The following is an 11865-nucleotide window of genomic DNA, read 5'->3' on the forward strand; positions in this document are numbered from 1 at the left end:
GCCTCATTTTCCCCTTTTCCTGCCCTGTTCCCTTCCCCATCTCCATTTTCACATTTTCTTTTCCTTCTTTTTCATTCACTTTTCCCTTTTTTCCTCCTTTTTAACTGCATTTTGCCTTTTTTCTCCTTTTTTTCCCCTATTTTATATTTTTCCCATCTTTTCTTTTTTTCTTGTATTTTCTGTTTCCCTTTTTTATCGTCTTTCCCCCTTTTTATCATCATTTTTCCCTTTTTCTTATTTTTCTTTTTTCCTTTTAATTCCCCAATTTTTATTGTATTTCCCCCATATTTTCATCTTATTTTCACTTTTTTTCTTATATTTTCTTTTTTAACCTTTTTCTTGTCTTATTTCTTCTTTTCCTGTTTTATTTTTCCTTTTTTTCTTGCATTATTCTCTTTGTTTTACCTTTTTTCTTGTCTCTTTTTTCCTTTTTTCTGCTTTATTTTACTTTTTCCCCATTTTTCCTTTTTTCTCTTATTTCCCCTTTTTCGCCTTCTTTTTCCTTTATTTTCCTTGTATTATTTTCTTTTCTCTCGTTTTTCCTTTCTTGTCTTTCTTTCTTTCCTCCTATTTTTTCCTTTTTTGCCCAATTTCCCCTTTGTTTTCCCCTTTTTCCTTCCTTTTTAACCTTTTTTTGTCTCGTTCCTATTTCTTGCCTTTTCTCCCCATTTTCCCGTGTTCCTCCCCCCTCCCCTCCCCTCTCCTCCCCTCCCCCCCCTCCCATTTTCCCATCTCTTTCCCATCTCCTTCGGTTTCCTCCCGTTCTCACCCCCTCCTTCCCCAAGGACCACGCGGTGGGGGCGGGGCTTATGGAGGGGGCGGGGCCGGGGCCGGGACTTGCTCCTCTGGGGCGTGGCTTGTTCCTCGGGGGCGGGGTTTGCTCATAGGGGGCGGGGCTTGCTCCTTGGGGGCGTGGTTTGCTCCTCGGGGGCGGAGCGAAGGCAGCGGCGGGGCCCGCGGCGGTGAGCGGGGGGAGGGGGTTTGTGTGGGACCCCAAAACCCCCCCCCCTGCTGTGGGGTGTGGGACCCATAACCCCCCCAAGGCCCTATGGGATGTGTGGGGCCCATAACGGAGGTTCCGCCTCCCTCACACAAGGCCCCATAGGGAATGTGGGGCCCATGAGGGGCCCATGAGCCCTCCAGGGCCCTGTGGGGCCTGTAGGCTGAGTGGGGTGTGCTGGCCCCCCCCCATCCACATCCTATGGGATCCATAACCCCCTCTAAGGCCCTATAGGGGCTGTAGGGGGCGTGACCCTATAGGGTATGTGTGTGGGGGGTGTGTTACCCTATAGGGTATGTGTGTGGGGGGTGTGTTACCCTATAGGGTATGTGGGGGGGGGTGGGGTGTTACCCTATAGGGTGTGTGTGTGTGGGGGGGGTGTTACCCTATAGGGTATGTGTGGGGTGGGGGGGTGTTACCCTATAGGATATGTGTGTGGGGGGAGTGTTATCCTATAGGGTATGTGGGGGGGGTGTTACCCTATAGGGTATGTGGGGTGGGGTGTTACCCTATAGGGTATGTGTGGGGTGGGGTGTTAACCCCCCCCAAGGGGTATTGGGTGTTGTGATTCACCCCCCAACCAACACTTTATAGGGAACATTGTGTCCCACATGGACTCCCCTCCATTCCCTATGGGGTTCTGGGGTCTATATGGGGTGTGATACCCACCCCACAAGTCCCTGTAGGACACTTCCCAACTGACCCCTTCTGTCCATTCCCATCCTGTTTTCCAGGATCCTGGAGCATCCCAGCCCCACACCCAGGGCTGCGTCTCCACCAGGATAACCCCATCCCAAGGTACAGCATTCCCTGGGGACAAGGGTAGGCATAGAGGGGACCCCCAGCAATGGGGTGACCCCATTTCCCCCCTACCACCATCACCCCACAGGTCACATCCTGCCCCACGGCAGTGTCCCTGTGCCCCCCCCCCCCATCCCCACAGCTCTGCTCTGCTCCAAGGGCTCATCCCTGCATGGATCCTGCTGCTGGAGCCTTCCCGAGTGCTGATCCCGGCGGATCCAGGTCTGGGGTGAGCAATGGGGGTGACCCCCCCTTGATGTCCACTCAAACACCATCTCCATCCATCCCCATTGAGTGATTCCTGCTCTGTGTTGGGGGGGGGGGGAAGGGGAATTCCCTTCAGCATTCCCGGAGCTTCCCAGCCTGTGCCATTCCATAGATGAGGACCTGGCTCTGTGTGTCGGGGCAGAGGGTGGAGGTCGTGCTCCCCTTCCTGGGCCAGTGCCGCCTGGATGTGGGGCGCTGCTGCCAGACCTGCACCCCCATGAGCTGGGTAAGAGCATCCCAAAGCTCCCGGAGCGATCCCGAAGTGTGGATCATGGGATGATGTTGGTGCCTGTGGGGCTGAACCTGTTCCCTTCTTGCTTCCAGGATAGATTCTACTCCAAGCACCTCCTTTCCGGGGGCTTCTGTGACGTCAGCCGGGTGACGGAGAAGGACACGCGGTGAGGATGGGGAATAACGGGGCTTTATTCCCTAGGGAATTCCCAATCCCTATGGAAACCCCTTCCCCTGCCCTGGGGATGCACCATCCGCCTTGCTCCTGACCCCACGGAGGAGCTGGTTTGGCTCCGGCACAGGGACAGCCTCACCTCCACTCCCAGCACAGGGACAGCCTCACCTCCGCTCCCAGCACAGGGACAGCCTCACCTCCGCTCCCAGCACAGGGACAGCCTCACCTCCACCACCAGCACAGGGACAGCCTCACCTCCGCTCCCGGCACAGGGACAGCCTCACCTCCACCACCAGCACAGGGACAGCCTCACCTCCACCACCAGCACAGGGACAGCCTCACCTCCGCTCCCGGCACAGGGACAGCCTCACCTCCACTCCCAGCACAGGGACAGCCTCACCTCCACTCCCAGCACAGAGACAGCCTCACCTCCGCTCCCAGCACAGGGACAGCCTCACCTCCGCTCCCAGCACAGGGACAGCCTCACCTCCGCTCCCAGCACAGGGACAGCCTCACCTCCGCTCCCGGCACAGGGACAGCCTCACCTCCGCTCCCAGCACAGGGACAGCCTCACCTCCACTCCCAGCAGCCTCTTCCCGATGTTCCCTTCTCTTCCCATCCTTGTCCTTGGCTTCGGTGCTGTGGGGTGGGGATGGGGCCCTGGCCCCACAACTCCCTGTGTCCATGTGTAGGTTCCGGGGCTGGCTGGTGCGCAGGGTCTGTGGGCTCCTCACTGTCTGCTCCTGGAGGATCCCCATTGACATCCATGGGGAGCTCCCGGCTCGGATCTGCCGCAGTGCAAGGTGGGAGCACCCGGAGGAGCTCTGGGGGGGTCACATCCCCCCCCCCCATCCAGGCCTGTGGGATCCCATTGGGATCAAGGGATCCGGGAATGCTCCCAACTCCTGCATCCCTCCGCAGGGTGCAGGATGCTGCCCCCGCCTGTGATCCCACAGGGAATGATGGATGGAAGCAGAAGGTCCTGGAGCTCCTGGCTGACATCCAGGCCCCTCTCTCCCTGCTTCTGCTGAGGTCTGGGCTGTGCTCCCCCTTCCTTCCACTTCCCATCTCCTCCTGGAGCCATCCCAGCTCCTGGCTGGGGCATTCCCAGTCCCTCCACTCCAGGGCTCTCCTGCTCCTTATGGAGCCCGTTTTGGATGGGTTGTGAGTGGTGGCTCTTTGGGAACACAGGGGGATGCTGTGGGACACAGTGGGATGCTCTGAGGGCTGCAGGAAGACCCTTGGGGTCCCTCACAGCTCCATAGGGATATTCCCACCAGGATTCCTTCCAGGAATGTGGCACAGGAGCAGGGAAGGGAGGGATGAAACCAACCCCATTGGAAATCAGAGCCAAAGGAGCAGTCCCTTCCCTATGGGATGGAGCAGTTCATTTGCTGTGTGTGGGGCTGAGCCATCCCCTGCTGCTGGGGGGGAAACTGAGGCAGGGAATGGGGTGACTGGGGGGGGGGGGTTCTTCCCTCCCTGCTTTTCCTGCAGGATTTGCCATTGGGCTCTGCTGAAGCTCCTGAGCCGCCTGTTCTTGAGCGTGCAGCTGCACCGGGGGCAGCTGGAGACGGTGCTGCGGGCACAGGGCACGGTGAGCACCGGTGCAGCCACAGCCGGTACCGCACCACCGGCACCACAGCCGCTCAGCCCCACACGTCCCTTGCAGCCCCACGTGCCGCTGGTTTTCCTCTCCACGCACAAATCCCATCTGGATGGACCTCTGCTCTCCTTCATCCTCTGCTCCCGCGGGCTGGGGGTGCCCAGGGTGACGGTGGGTGCCCAGCCCTGCAGCCCTCGCCTCCGGTAAGGCCTGGCACGCTCCGGTGTGGGGCACTCATAGGGGGGAGGCCAGTGGGGCACAGCCCCAGTGTCTCTGGTGCCCTGCAGGTCCCTTCTGCGCCGCCTCGGAGGGGTGTTCCTGCCGGCAGGAATGGAGCAGGCACAGAGCCATGCGGAGGATGCTCTGCCCGAGGCCGTGTTGGCTGCGGTGGGTACCGAGCTCTGGGTGTGTTTTGGGGGGTCTCAAGCACCGGTGCCCCCAACATCACCGTGTTCCCCCCGCAGTACATGGAGGAGCTGCTGCGGAGCCAAGAGCCTCTGCTCATCTTCCTGGAGGAGCCGGCGGTGCCACAGCTGCTCTCGGCCTCTGCCCGGCGCTGGTTGGCACTGGTGCTGAGCTCTGTGTGCGCCGGCACCGTCCCCGACGTCCTCCTCGTCCCCGTGGGCATCGGCTACGACATCATCCCCGGTGGCTCCCAACCGGTGAGGGCTTGGCCAGGGGGGGTGCAGCCTCTCCATCACCCCCATGCACCCCACTAATGCCTTGGTCCCCCCCCCAGTGCGGTGCTCAGCCCCTTGGCATCGGTGCCTGCCTCTGGGCTGTGGTGCGGGCCCTGCGCCGGAACCTCGGCTGTGTCCGGGTGGATTTTGGTCAGCCCTTCTCCTTGCAGGTAGGGCAATGGGGCTGGAGCATCGGGATGCGGGTTTGGGGTGTTGGGATGCGGTGATCCCATCTATGGGATGCTCCAGTGCACACTGACAGCTCCTTCCTCACCATTCCCAGGAGTTCATGGCCAAAAGCCGTGGCAGAGCCACAGGGAACACAGAGGAGCTGCTGCTGCTGCCCAGCATCCTTGGCACGTGGTGAGCAGGACCCAGGCTCCGGTGCCACGGAGCTCCCATGGCTCCGGCAGTGGTTCCACATCCCTCTCATCCCGTTTTCCATAGGCCCAGCCAGCTGGATGCCGGGAATACCACGGATGGGGCTCCTGGCTCCACAAAGGGCACCTGCTTGGAGACACCGGAGGAGATGCTGGTGACCAACCTGGGCCTGCACTCCCTGAGCGGTGAGGGGTGATGGGGTCTGTGTGGGATCACCCCTCAGCTCTGCTCCTCATTCCCACTTATCCCATATCCCTGTTCCCAGACAGCATCTCCTGCTCTGCCATCATGTCCGTGGGCATCACTGCTGCGCTGCTGCTGCACTGGCACCGGGAGGTGAGGCAGAGCTGAGCTTCCAGCATCCCTTCCTATGGCAGCAGCATTCCCAACACTGCTCCTCATCCTCCTCTTCCTCCAGGGGGTCTTCCTCTCCCGGCTCCTGCAGGACTTTGCTTGGCTGCTGGAGGAGATCCTGCTGCGCCAGAGGGACGTGGGCTTCTCGGGGCAGCTGCGGGTGCTGGTGCAGCACAGCCTCATCCTGCTCGGGGACCGGCTCCGCCTGTACCACATCCCTCCCCTCGGGGATGTCCTGGTGATCCCCGAGGCCTCGGCACACACCTGGATGGAGCTGGGCCAGCACAGCGCGGACATCCTGCCTGTGTTCGCCAGTGAGGCGGTGGGAGGTGAGGAGGGAGGTGTGGAGTGGGACTGGTGACACTGGGACAACCGGTGACAATGGGATAACCAGTGACAATGGGACAACCGGTGACAATAGGACAACCGGTAACACCGGGACAACCGGTGACAATGGGATAACCATTGACACCGGGACAACTGGTGACACTGGGACAACCGTTGACAATGGGACAACCGGTAACACCAGGACAACCGGTGACACTGGGACAACCAGTGACACTGGGACAACCGGTAACACCAGGACAACCAGTGACAATGGGACAACCGGTGACACCGGGGCAACCGGTGACAATGGGACAACCAGTAACACCAGGACAACCAGTGACAATGGGACAACCGGTAACACCAGGACAACCGGTGACACTGTTATCCCTTCAGCCTGTGCCATCCGAGCCCTGCTGGCAGAGATGTTGCCCTTCCTGGAGCTCCCCCCCAGAGCCTCCAGCATCATCTTCAGCCAGGATGAGCTGCAGCGCAAGACCCTGGAGCTGCTGCAGCTGCTGCCCCCAAACCTGCTGGGGCTGCGGGTAGGGGCTGGGGGCACGGGGGGGGCATCATCATCATCACCATCATCATCATCATCATAGTCACCATCACCTTCACCATCATCATCACCATCACCTTCACCATCACCTTCACCATCACCATCACCTTCACCATCACCATCACCACCACCATGGCCTCCAGGTGGCATTGGGGGTGCTGTGCCCCAACCACCCCCTCTCCTCCCCCTGCCCCAGCCCTGCCAGCCCCTGGGCTGCTGGAGTGAGGACATCGTGGACAAGCTCATCCTATGTGGGCTGCTGGAGCCGGAGCAGGTTTGTGCCCCCCCCTTGGTTAGGGGCTGCCCCTGGGGCGGCTCCAGACGGTCCCGGTTGTCCCCACAGCCGGACGGGGAGCACTGGGTCTGTGACACAGCCCCGAGGGGCTTCAACCAGCACCAGGCACAGGCATGGATGGACTTCAGTGACAGCGAGAGCCAGGATGAGAGCCGCCCGTACCGCTGCTTTAAGGTGCCTTTGGGGGGGGGGGGTCCCCGTTATCACCCCTATGGGGTGAGGGTGATGGAGCTGAGCTCTCATTGCCCCCTATGCAGCTCGGGGAGCCCCAGGGCTCTCCCCACCTCCTGCTCTTCCTCTGCCGGCTCCTCAGCCCCATTCTGGGCACATACACCAGAGCTGTGGCTTACCTGGGGCAGAGCCGCTGGCCCCAACCCGGTGAGAGCCCCCCCATGGGGGGGGGGAACTGCTCCTGTGCCCCCCAACCCCTGCTGGGCTCTGGGGTGCTGGGCTCTGACCCCCATCTCCCCACACAGAGGCAGCCTATGTGGAGGAGCTGCTCCTCTTCCTGACCAAGGAGGGCTCTGGTGAGCTGGGGGGGCCTGAGGCTTCCATCCCTCTTTGGGGTCACCCCCCCCCCCCCAATCCCAAACCAAGCTGTGGGATTTGGGGTCCCTCAATGCTTCCTCTGCCCCCAGAACTCGCCAACAGGAGCCTGGCCCTGAGCTCTCTGCAGACCTTCAAGGAGATGGGGGTAAGCACCGAGGGCTCCTGCAGCCCCCCCAGACCCCCTGCTGCCCCACACTGACCCCCATCTGCCCCACACTGACCCCATCTGCCCCCATAGGTGCTGGAGGAGGTGGGCTCCCTGCTCCACCTTGCCCAGCCCTTCCGCTCCAGCGCCAACCGGGACAGGCTGGAAGCCTTCATCCAACAGTTCATGCAGCCCTAGGAGCATCCGGCTCCTGCTTTATTGAGCCCCACACGGGTGATCTATGGGGCAGGGGGGGGGGAAGCAGCCGGACCAGGTCCCATCTCCATCCTCACACCACCTTGTTGCAGATGAGCCCCAGCTCCTGGATCTCGCAGCTCACCTCATCTCCTCTCTGCAGGGCAGGGAGGCACTGGCACCCCCAGACCCCATGGGGGCCCCTACAGCCCCCCCAAAACCCCCCCCCCAAACCCCCCCATTCACCTCCCCTCACCTTCAGAAACACGGGGGGCTTCCGAAAGACACCAACCCCTGGGGGGGTCCCCGTGAGCAGGATGTCCCCAGGGACCAGGGTGACGAAGCTGGAGGGGGGGGGACATGGGGGTGTCACCATGACATGGGGGGTGTCACCATGACACAAGGGGTGTCACCGTGACACAGGGGGTGTCACCATGACACAGGGGGTGTCACCATGACACAAGGGGTGTCACTGTGACATGGGGGGTGTCACCATGACACAGGGGGTGTCACCATGACATGGGGGTGTCACCATGACACGGGGGGTGTCACCATGACACAAGGGGTGTCACCGTGACACAGGGGGTGTCACCATGACACAAGGGGTGTCACTGTGACATGGGGGGTGTCACCATGACACAGGGGGTGTCACCATGACACGGGGGGTGTCACCATGACGTGGGGGGTGTCACCATGACTGGGGGTGTCACCATGACACGGGGGGTGTCACCATGACGTGGGGGGTGTCACCATGACATGGGGGTGTCACCATGACACGGGGGGTGTCACCATGACATGAGGGTGTCACCATGACACAAGGGGTGTCACCATGACACGGGGGGTGTCACCATGACGTGGGGGGTGTCACCATGACATGAGGGTGTCACCATGACATGGGGGGTGTCACCATGACATGGGGGTGTCACCAGGACACGGGGGGTGTCACCATGACATGGGGGTGTCACCATAGCCCCTGCTGGGGGTACCAGTGCCCCCCCTTACCGGGACACCCATGCGATGAGCCAGGGCAGGCGGAAGATGAGCTGCTTGGTGCTGCTGTCCTGCATCACCCGCCCGTTGACGCTGCAGCTGATGCGCAGGTTGTGGACGTCTGTGGGGGGGTATGGGGGGAGCTGAGGGGCTGACACCCCCCACATGGGGGGAAACATGGAGCTTTTGGGGCAAATCAGTGTCTGTGGCTTCTTGTGTCTGTCTGGGAAGAGCCTGTGCCCCATCCCCATCCCGTCCCTGTCACCATCCCATTGCTGTCCCATCCCCATCCCATCACCATACCCTGTCCCTATCCCCATCCCATCCCTATTCTCATCCCATTGCTGTCCCATCCCCATCCTATCACCGTGCCCTGTCCCCATCCCATCCCTGTCACCATCCCATTGTCCCATTGCCGTCCCCATCCCATCACTGTCCCATCCCCATGTCATCACTGTACTCCATCCCATCCCTGTCCCCGTAGCGTCACTGTTCCCATCACTATTCCATCACCGTCCCATCCCATCACTGTACTCCATCCCCATACCCCATCCTCATCCCATCCCATCCCTGTCCCCATACCATCACTGTTCCCATCCTATTCCATCATCATCCCATCACTGTCCCATCCCCATCTCATCACTGTACCCCATCCCACCACTGTCTCCATCCCATCCCTGTCCCCATGCCGTCACTGTTCCCATAACTATTCCATCACCATCCCATCCCATCACTGTCCCCATCCCATCACTGTACCTCATCCCATCCCCATACCCCATCCTCATCCCCTCCCATCCCTGTCCCCATCCCTATTCCCTCACCATCCCGTCCCCATTCCCACACCATCACCACCCCCATCCCTGCCCCCCATCCCATCCCACCCCTGCCCCCCATCCCACCCCATCCCATCCTCACCGGTCACAGCCTCCTTGGTGACAAGCGCCGGCCCCATAGGACAGAAGGTGTCGAAGGTTTTCCCCAGCAGCCACTGCCGCCCGTTCCTCTTCATCTGCCAGTCCCTGGCGCTCACATCGTTGGCTATGGTGAAGCCCACGACGTGATCCATGGCGGCTGCCTCCTGGGGGGCAACGGGGACACCACTTCATGTGGGGCTGCAATGGGGACCCTGCTTCATGTGGGGCCACAACGGGGACCACACTTCATGTGGGGCCACAACCCGCGCCCCACAGCAAGGGGGGGTCTGGGGCTCACCGGGATGTGCCGTCCCTCCTTCCCCACGACAGCCGCCAGCTCCACCTCCCAGTCCAGCTCCTGTGGGGGAACCCATTGGTGATGGGTGAGCATGGTGATGGGTGAGCACCCATTGGTGATGGATGAGCACCCATTGGTGATGGGTGAGCACCCATTGCAGGGGGGCCGCGCTGGGGCTGTGGTGCTCACGCTGCTGTCCTCGGGGTGCACGATGGCATCGAAGGGCCCAGTGATGGCGCTGGGGAACTTGCTGAAGATGATGGGCTCCTTGGGCACCTTCACGTCCTGCTCCAGGCAGTGGTCGCGGTAGTTGAGCCCCACACAGATCAGCTTCTGGGGGTCACCCACGGGGGCCAGGAGCTGCACAGCACTGCGGGGCACCCGGGGACCGCCCGACTCCAGCGCCCTGTGGGGCACCCATCGTTGTAATGGGGCAACCACCTCTGTACTGGGGCAGCCACCTCTGTACTGGGGCACCCACCTCTGTACTGGGGCAACCATCCCTATATGGGGGCACCCGACGCTGTACTGGGGCACCTGCCTCTGTACTGGGGCAGCCACCTCTGTACTGGGGCACCCACCGTTGTACTGGGGCAACCATCCCTATATGGGGGCATCCACCTCTGTATGGGGGCACCCACCCCTGTACTGGGGCACCCACTTCTGTACAGGGGCACCCATCTCTGTACGGGGGCACCCGCCTCTGTACAGGGGCAACCATCCCTATATGGGGCAACCCACCTCTGTACTGGAGGTACTGTACTGGTGAGTACTGGGGCACCCACTTCTGTATGAGGGCACCCACCTTTGTATTGGGGCACTCACCTCTGTACTGGGGCACCCACATCTGTACAGGGGCAACCATCCCTATATGGGGTCACCCACCTTTGTACTGGGGCACCCGTCTCTGTATGGGGGCACCTGCCTCTATATGGAGACAACCACATCTACATGAGGGGTACGCACCTCCCTATGGGTTGTACTGGGATGCCCACCTCTATACGGGTGCACCCATAGTTGTGCAGGGGCACCCACATCTACAGGGGGGTACCCACCTCCACACTGGGGTACAGGGGCACCCACCTCCATACTGGGGTACAGGCGCACCCACCTCCACACTGGGGTACAGGCGCACCCACATCCACACTGGGGTACAGGGGCACCCACATCTATAAGGGGGTACAAGGTCAACCCCCTCCATACTGGGTGTACTGGGGCACCCACCTCCGTGCCGCGGCCATGCCGGTGCCGCCGGTGCTCAGGAAGTCCCGCATGGATCGGGGCAGCTCCGGCTCCGCCGCACTCAGATCCAGGATCTCGTCCCCGCCGGGCGGCAGCTCCAGCCCCAGGCGGGGCTCGGGGCCCCCCGGTCCCCGGAACCGAACCAGGCGCAAGGCTCCGGCCGAGCGCATCCCGGACCTGCCGCAGAGCAGCGCGTCCCGCACCGGACGGGACCGACGGACCCGAGATGGGGACCCCTGATCCTGCGGTGCTCCCATACCAGAGAGCATCCCCGCATCCCCCCCTCCGGTCCTGCAGTGCCAGGGATCCCCGTGCCCGCATCCATGAGGATCCCCCTATCCCGTTCTGCTCCCATCCCATAGAGCATCCCTGCACCCCCGTCCTGCAGTGCCAGGGATCCCCCTGTCCGGATCCATGAGGATCCCCCCCATCCCGCACCGCTCCCATCCCAGAGACCATCCCCGCACCTCCCTGTCCTGCAGTGCCAGGGATCCCTCCGATCCAAGCCCCGATCCAAGCCCTGATCCATAAGGATCCCCCCCCTCCGGCTCAGTCCAATCCCTGCCCCCCCCCTCCCGCTCCCGGTGCGGGATCCCCCTGCCCCCCCCCCGTGCCCGCACCGGGGGGTTCCCCGGAGCCACCTACGTCACGTTCCGCTCTTTGCCCTCTCCGAGTACCCGCCCCCCTCTCAGTCCCAACCAATGAGAAAGCCGGCAGCGACCCTCCGTGCAGCCAATGGGAACGGGAGGCGTTAGGCCGCGCAGCCAATGAGAGAGCGCAGAGTTCCGCCTCTCAGCCAATGAGAGCCGGAGCGGGAGGGAGCAGCGGCGTTGCTAGGATACGCCGCGCGGCCGCG

At 61.7% G+C, this 11865-nt stretch overlaps 2 protein-coding genes across 3 annotated transcripts; one reads left to right on the forward strand and one right to left on the reverse strand.

Moving 5' to 3' along the window:
* Positions 1-937: 937 nt before the first annotated feature.
* On the forward strand, positions 938-7753 carry LOC101872537 (glycerol-3-phosphate acyltransferase 2, mitochondrial). The gene is made up of 23 exons (XM_034070534.1): positions 938-962; positions 1735-1798; positions 1961-2030; positions 2181-2294; positions 2393-2466; positions 3167-3277; positions 3396-3506; positions 3972-4071; positions 4147-4283; positions 4368-4467; positions 4545-4742; positions 4820-4930; positions 5044-5123; positions 5208-5326; positions 5407-5477; positions 5560-5824; positions 6216-6364; positions 6578-6655; positions 6725-6850; positions 6934-7054; positions 7153-7203; positions 7315-7370; positions 7464-7753. The coding sequence occupies exons 3-23, from the start codon at positions 1974-1976 to the stop codon at positions 7566-7568; spliced, it is 2334 nt and encodes a 777-aa protein (XP_033926425.1). The 5' UTR covers positions 938-962; positions 1735-1798; positions 1961-1973; the 3' UTR covers positions 7569-7753.
* Positions 7554-11647, reverse strand: FAHD2A (fumarylacetoacetate hydrolase domain-containing protein 2). Of its 2 annotated transcripts, none has more exons than XM_034070533.1 (8): positions 11630-11647; positions 10992-11186; positions 9957-10173; positions 9768-9827; positions 9471-9633; positions 8568-8676; positions 7822-7909; positions 7554-7722 (listed from the first exon to the last, which is right to left on the reverse strand). In XM_034070533.1, the coding sequence occupies exons 2-8, from the start codon at positions 11177-11179 to the stop codon at positions 7660-7662; spliced, it is 888 nt and encodes a 295-aa protein (XP_033926424.1). In that variant the 5' UTR covers positions 11180-11186; positions 11630-11647; the 3' UTR covers positions 7554-7659. The 2 variants fall into 2 exon arrangements, with proteins under 2 accessions (XP_033926424.1, XP_033926423.1); XM_034070532.1 differs by having other exon boundaries at positions 9939-10173.
* Positions 11648-11865: the final 218 nt, after the last annotated feature.

Source organism: Melopsittacus undulatus, chromosome 18 (genome assembly GCF_012275295.1).
Source record: "Melopsittacus undulatus isolate bMelUnd1 chromosome 18, bMelUnd1.mat.Z, whole genome shotgun sequence".
Taxonomy (NCBI): Eukaryota; Metazoa; Chordata; class Aves; order Psittaciformes; family Psittaculidae; genus Melopsittacus; species Melopsittacus undulatus.

Excerpts from the sequence above, each read along its gene's own strand:
- LOC101872537 (XM_034070534.1), top strand. The coding sequence starts at position 1,974 with ATGGATCCTGCTGCTGGAGCCTTCCCGAGTGCTGATCCCGGCGGATCC. Across the intron at positions 4,468-4,544 it reads CCGAGGCCGTGTTGGCTGCG|TACATGGAGGAGCTGCTGCG; the intron begins GTGGGTACCGAG and ends TTCCCCCCGCAG. Across the intron at positions 4,931-5,043 it reads GTCAGCCCTTCTCCTTGCAG|GAGTTCATGGCCAAAAGCCG; the intron begins GTAGGGCAATGG and ends CACCATTCCCAG.
- FAHD2A (XM_034070532.1), bottom strand. The coding sequence starts at position 11,179 with ATGCGCTCGGCCGGAGCCTTGCGCCTGGTTCGGTTCCGGGGACCGGGG. Across the intron at positions 7,910-8,567 it reads CTCATCGCATGGGTGTCCCG|CTTCGTCACCCTGGTCCCTG; the intron begins GTAAGGGGGGGC and ends CCCCCCCTCCAG. Across the intron at positions 7,723-7,821 it reads AGCCCCCCGTGTTTCTGAAG|AGAGGAGATGAGGTGAGCTG; the intron begins GTGAGGGGAGGT and ends CCTGCCCTGCAG.